This window comes from Gastrolobium bilobum, unplaced genomic scaffold (genome assembly GCF_033153095.1).
Source record: "Gastrolobium bilobum isolate Gb01-03AN ecotype WA unplaced genomic scaffold, APGP_CSIRO_Gbil_v1 utg728, whole genome shotgun sequence".
Lineage (NCBI taxonomy): Eukaryota > Viridiplantae > Streptophyta > Magnoliopsida > Fabales > Fabaceae > Gastrolobium > Gastrolobium bilobum.
The window spans coordinates 173,223-179,983 of record NW_026899225.1 but is presented as its reverse complement, the minus strand read 5'-3'; the positions used below and the strand labels follow the sequence as shown (position 1 = coordinate 179,983).

Genomic DNA, 6,761 nt, shown 5'->3' with positions numbered 1-6,761 from the left:
TCAGAACCTTTTTCCTACTTGAAGCATTCATTTCTCTCTCTTTCTATAGTGTTGCTTTTCAATCTCAGTAGAACAAGATTAAAAATCAGTTTATATTCGGTTCGGGTTGAGCAGGTTCTGAACCGATTTTGAACCAAATCAAACTGATTCGATTTAAAAAAAAATCAATTCAAAGAACCGAACACAGTTCGGGTGGACCCATTCTCATCCCATCCCAGCACAAGGATTACTACTACTGCCCATAGTCAAAAACTTGATTTATTGAGTCTAGGGATGTAAATGGGCTGGGCTTTGGCCTTTTTGGCTCAAGCCTACGTCAAAAAAAATTCAGTCTATTTGGTCTACTGGCCTGTTAAAGGCTTTATTTGTAGGTCAAGCCCGACCCATTTTTTAAAAATAAGAAAGCCTGACATGACCTACATGCCATGTAGGTCTCCCACTAAGCAAAAAAAATAATTGTATAGAGCAAAGAAAGTTCCATTCATGCATGCACTAGTACTTCTCATAAGAAAAAAATGACAAACAAGAAAGAGACAACATAATACCCCAGCTCTAGAATGTATATCATAGAAGAATAGAGTCAAAGAAATGGAGAAAATAAGAAAAATACAATTACCGGAAACTGAAATAAAGTCTATAAAAGAATGTCATTTAACTAAAAATCTTTAAACCACCATCAAGACAAGGGAAATAAGAGTATTATTGAAAAATCTTCATCTGTAACATTATAATCCAGCAAGGTACCTATTACTCCTTGGTATTAAGCTGCAACAACATGTAAAATTTGGAGACATTAGACAAGTTTTCCTCTCATAAAATAAAATAGCACAAAAACTAAGAGATATTGGTATTTGGTACTTTGCGTCTTTGCCACATAAAATAAATATTATTTTATTTTAATAAATTAAATAGGCCAGCCTACAAGGCTGTAGGCCGGGCTTGACAAAATTGGCCTATGACCTATTTGTTAAAAAACTTTTTTATAAGCCTAAGTCTACTCTACTTTTCTGAAAGGCCGAGCTTAGGCCGGGCTCAATGTAGACTGGGCTGGACCAGCCTGACCCATTTACACCTATAGTCATGACCACGTTCCGTAATCCGTACGACGGCTTCTATGTAATCACAAATTTGAGAATTAATTTAATTTAATTTTTTTTTTAAAAGCTAAAGATGAATCGGATTGATTTTTTTTTTTTTTAACTGTGTACATTGTACATATAAAATCTACTACCACCAAGCACTGATCAATAGATAAGGGATTGTTTTTTCTTAACCATGAGTGGGAACACAATTGTATTAAAATTTGGTAGATAGAGCTTTCACGAGTAAACAGCCTCGGGGGTTCAATTAGTTCTATAAAGGTTCAGAATGCACCTGCAGGAACAAAAGAAGCGTTTCTTGAGTGTTCAAGAAATCGAGTTTGTATGCAGCAGAAGATACACTCCATGGACCTTACATTTCTTTTCGTCAAGGTTGATACATACTAAAGCTTTGCTTTTTCATTTGCCAAAAATAATAAAAAAATAAAATACAACTGAGTTTTTGGTTTCAACTTTCAACAATAAGCAATAGAACACTCAGAGACAAAACTTCTTAGTATAATGGAACAAACGACGTATGGCCTAAAACAAGCAAAAGATTTGGTAGAAATAATTAATTAAAAATACATTATAATAACCAAATTTTAATCCGAAATTATATGCTGAGCTGAATCATGGTAAGAATAAGCTAGCTTCATCAGGTAGGCAATCCCCAACAGTGAGATACCATTTTGGCATCACAGCAGCAACTGAAATAAGAATTTCTTTTGGAGGGTAGGCTGTTATTTGGCAAAGAGAACTTTCCACTTGAATGGCACAAGGAATTCTTGGATTAGCACTCACCCTTAAGCCATTACTTCTCCTTAACGATAGAGCCTAGCCAGTGCATATTAAGGTAGGTTTGGTTTCATGTACCTCTCACTTTCTGGTTAATGTATTGAAAAAATGTATAAACAATTATAACTTCTTTAAATATTGTTCTTTCTTCAGAAACCTCTCAGTCTCTACGGAACCCAAGGCCTTCAAAAAATTTATCAGTATTTTGCTTACAAGCTTTTATGTACAGCTCATTAATGCACTACCTAATCAGCCTCAGGTGTTTATTATCCTTCATGTAACAAACTGATAGCCCATCTTACCTTCCCACCATTCATATAAATACTAGAACATATGCACCATTTATCTGCATCCATACAGAATCCAAGATAGTAAATATAAGTTCAACATCATACAGAATGGCAAGCTTGGGATATTTCATATCTGTCTTAACTTTACTCTTCTTCGTCTTTGTTGGCTTAATGTCTTCATCTGAAGCTGCCATAAAGAAATACCAGTTTGATGTGAGTTATATTGACCATAATCAAAATGCTTAACTAACTAGCTATGCAAAGTTCCCTTGATAGCATTTTGTTCTTTCTACAGATTCAAGTGAAGAATGTGAGTAGATTATGCCACGCAAAACCCATTGTAACAGTAAATGGGAGGTTCCCAGGGCCAACTATATATGCTAGGGAAGGAGATCGAGTGCTGGTCAATGTCACCAACCATGCACAATACAACATGTCGATTCATTGGTAGGCCAATTTTTCAATATCAGAAACATAGGTGAAGTTTTTTTATACTGCCATATACATGCTTCTCTCACAACCATATGTTTATTATAGGCATGGACTTAAACAATATCGTAATGGTTGGGCGGATGGACCAGCCTATATCACACAGTGTCCTATACAGACGGGAAGCAGTTATACTTATGAATTCAACGTTACTGGGCAGAGAGGAACACTATGGTGGCATGCACACATTCTATGGCTGAGGGCCACTGTGTATGGTGCAATAGTAATTATGCCTAAACCTGGAACACCGTTTCCTTTCCCACAGCCAGCAAGAGAATTTGAAATTCTACTGGGTCAGTTTAATTGTCAAGTATTCTTATGATTCGTACGACAAAAAGTAAAAAAGTTTGCTATAACAAAGTGTTTGTGCATGCAATAGGTGAATGGTGGAACAATGACGTGGAACAGGTTGAAAAGCAAGGGAACAAATTGGGGTTGCCACCAAATATGTCAGATGCACATACAATCAATGGGAAGCCAGGATCACTATTTACGTGTTTTGAGAAGCGTAAGGAATAATTAGCCCAAGTTTGGTATTATAGTTAGGAAAGATTGAAAATCTTTTGTTTTAACTGCAATTTTGTTTCAATTTTTAGATACATTTGCAATGGAGGTAGAACAAGGGAAGACTTACCTCCTGAGAATCATCAATGCTGCCCTCAATGATGAGCTTTTCTTTGCCATTTCGGGTCACAACTTGACAGTGGTAGAGGTTGACGCAGTTTACACAAAACCATTCACTACTCAAGCTATACTAATTGCACCTGGCCAGACCACAAATGTTCTAGTCCAAGCCAACCAAGTACCAGGAAGATACTTCATGGCTACAAGGACCTTTATGGATGCCCCAATTCCGGTTGATAACAAAACCGCCACAGCTATATTCCAATACAAAGGCATTCCAAATACTGTCCTCCCTTCTCTTCCTCAACTACCTGCTGGGAATGACACAGGTTTTGCTTTGAGTTACAACAAGAAACTAAGGAGCTTAAACTCTGCACAGTACCCTGCTAATGTTCCCCTCAAAGTTGATCGAAACCTCTTTTACACCATTGGTTTAGGCAAGAATTCTTGCCCCACATGCGTCAATGGGACCCGGTTACTTGCTTCCTTAAACAATGTCTCTTTTGTGATGCCTCAAACCGCGCTTCTCCAAGCTCACTACTTCAACATTAAGGGGGTTTTCAAAACTGATTTTCCTGATCGACCTTCAACTCCTTTTAACTATACCGGTGCACCACTAACTGCAAATCTTGGTACTTCAAGAGGCACAAGAGTTTCCAAGATTGTCTTTAATTCCACAGTGGAGCTAGTTTTGCAAGACACAAATCTTCTCACAGTTGAGTCGCACCCATTCCATCTTCATGGCTATAACTTCTTTGTGGTTGGAACTGGGATTGGTAATTTCGATGCTGCTAAAGACCCAGCTAAATACAACTTGGTAGATCCTATTGAGAGGAACACAGTTGGTGTTCCCACTGGTGGTTGGACAGCAATTCGTTTCAGGGCAGATAATCCAGGTAAGTCTCATGATGTCGTCCTAAACTTAAATAAATTTTAAACTGTAAGGCCATATTTGAGCATTGTCCTGATGTTGAATGAGATATAAACCGCATTTTTTCTTCTTCTATATGTGGTTATATAGGTGTTTGGTTCATGCATTGTCATCTGGAGCTACACACTGGTTGGGGGTTGAAAACGGCTTTCGTTGTGGAAGATGGACCAGGTCAAGATCAATCTGTTCTACCACCCCCAAAGGACCTTCCAGCATGCTAGTCATCCACGAAAATATAGCCAAAGAGAATTCGAATTGAACAGTATTCAATGTTTTTACTGTGTCTTTGTCTGCTCAGCCTTCCTCTGAAAGTTGCACAAGGTTTATAATTATGAGAGGAAATGATGTAAGGAAAGATTTCGACGATTTCTTATGATTAAATTTCTAAAATATGATTCATTCTTTTCTTTGTACTTCCGTGAGTATAGCCTTTTACTTCTCATATATCTCTTAAATTCCCTTGAGCTATTTGGACCAACATGTCTGCAAAACACATCACCGTCAAGGCCACTGAAAAGCAGTGACCCCTGCTTCTCCCTACTCCATTCTTGCTCTTATTACCATAATCTCGCAATGAACTTTCTGCCCTCACATTTATGCATAACTTAACGCACTCCATCATACTGATCAAAAAATTTATCAAGAAAAATATACGAGTCTCAAGCGTTTGTATGAATCAAACTCCACGATGAAGTTTAAGCTTAAGCAACACATAAGACTTGAAAAAAAAAGAAAAAGAAAATTTGACATTTGGACTTATTTCAATACAAATAAACTCTACCGTACAGATACTTAGCTTCGCCTTTCTACGTTCTTTCCTAAGTTATTCTCTTTTCTGTTTTTCCTTTCATCCCCCCCCCCCCCCCCCCCCCCCCCCCCCCCCCCCCCCCCCAAGCTAAATTTTCTGAACCTAATACTAAGGCATTTGTTGAAGCCAGATCAGCCAGCAACTAGGACCAGATTATGATCAAATCCTGACACGGCCTGTAAAATTGGAAACCCTTCTAAAGAATCAAGACAAAATGGCTCAACTTCGTCAACAGAACTTCCCAATCCAAGTCTTCCACTTTTACCAGAGCCCCATACCCACATTTCTCCCTTGGTTGTAAGAGCAAGAGAATGTGCTCGACCACCTGAAACTGAGACAGGATTTTCCTCAGCCAATGCTTCAATCAAAGACGGTATGTTCCCAGGCCCTGACCTTCCAAGCTGAGAACTCTGGTTCCATCCCCATGAAGCAATGTTCGTAGTCCCTACTTCAGCAAGCTGACATATTGCCAGAGAATGTCCAAGCCCTGCTGCTATAGAAATGGGACTCAAGTTCATGTCAACCGGGAAAATTCCCAAATCTTGTTTAGCTCGCCCCAATTGGCCATACACGTTACTCCCGCAGCTTAAGAGGGTACCATCACCTGATACAGGGTAATCAAAACTTAAAGAGGAAACCCCATCATGCTACAAGAGTTAAATGTACAAGATGAGTGTTACTTACGGCAAAGAATCAGAGAGTGATCAAGGCCACATGCAATGTCCACAACTTGAACACCATGTAGTTCTTCCACCAAGCGAGGTTCCCATATTATTGGCATGTTATTCTCCTTCTCCATTCCTTGCAAAACTCTCTCTTCAGCAACTTCCAGGTCCGAACTCGAAAGTTGTGTATTATTTCTAAACGTGGAATCTAATGGTGATGCCTCAAAGTGATTCCCCATTTCCCCTATCCTACCATCAGCTGAATAGCCCCACCCAAACAACTTTCCATCCACAGTCACAGCAAGAGCATGGCCCCAACCAAACGACACCTGAAAAGAAACAAATAAGTTTTTAAGTTTATCAATTTTGAAACGAATCAGAGTATGATATAGAAAACTAGAAAAGTACCTTTGCTATGTTTTCTCCAGAAAGTGCTTCAACTTTGGAAGGTGCAACAGCTTCAGTTATATCTTTACCAAGGCCAAGTTGGCCACGTTTAGACTTGCCCCAAACCCACACAGAACCATCATCCAAAACGGCAGCAGAAACAACTCCCGACGCAAAAGCAGCACAAACCTTAACATGTTCTAATCCCACTACTCTTTTCGGCTCATTCCATGATTCTCTGCTGGAAAGCCCACGGCCTAGTTGGGCTTCGTTGTTTCGGCCCCAAGCCCAAAGGTGGCCGTTGGAAGTGATGGCGAGGGAGTGGTAATGTCCCGCACCGACACTAACAACATCGGAAGGCAGAGCAGGAACTGGGGCAGGCTCGTATGCGTCTAGGCCCATACCCACGGTGGATGAAGGCAATCCAAGAGCCCCTTGGCTCCCATCACCGAAACTCATGACGGTGCTCATCCATTTCCGCCTCACCAAATGGACCCCACTCTCCGCGGTCGGTTTCAGCTTCTTCCCCACGAATAACAACGGTCGTGATCTCCACATTTCTTTTCCTTATACTATACTCCAGGTTGTTCGCGGTTTGCCCTTTGTACCAGATTTCGTGGGCTCAGTTCGGGCTTTATTGGGCCAAGCATGTTGAAAGTAGAATCATGGGCCTTGTTTGGGTTGAACCGT

General features: G+C 39.9%; 2 protein-coding genes across 3 annotated transcripts; one reads left to right on the top strand and one right to left on the bottom strand.

Moving 5' to 3' along the window:
- The first annotated feature begins 2,275 nt into the window (after window positions 1-2,275).
- Window positions 2,276-4,486, top strand: LOC133288561 (laccase-11-like). Of its 2 annotated transcripts, none has more exons than XM_061486346.1 (6): window positions 2,276-2,380; window positions 2,463-2,614; window positions 2,705-2,949; window positions 3,036-3,164; window positions 3,253-4,176; window positions 4,302-4,486. In XM_061486346.1, the coding sequence occupies exons 1-6, from the start codon at window positions 2,276-2,278 to the stop codon at window positions 4,430-4,432; spliced, it is 1,686 nt and encodes a 561-aa protein (XP_061342330.1). In that variant the 3' UTR covers window positions 4,433-4,486. The 2 variants fall into 2 exon arrangements, with proteins under 2 accessions (XP_061342330.1, XP_061342329.1); XM_061486345.1 differs by having other exon boundaries at window positions 2,276-2,384; window positions 2,422-2,614.
- Window positions 4,487-5,135: 649 nt separating this feature from the next.
- Window positions 5,136-6,629, bottom strand: LOC133288591 (uncharacterized). Its single transcript, XM_061486390.1, has 3 exons — window positions 6,093-6,629; window positions 5,704-6,013; window positions 5,136-5,623 (listed from the first exon to the last, which is right to left on the bottom strand). The coding sequence occupies exons 1-3, from the start codon at window positions 6,627-6,629 to the stop codon at window positions 5,151-5,153; spliced, it is 1,320 nt and encodes a 439-aa protein (XP_061342374.1). The 3' UTR covers window positions 5,136-5,150.
- Window positions 6,630-6,761: the final 132 nt, after the last annotated feature.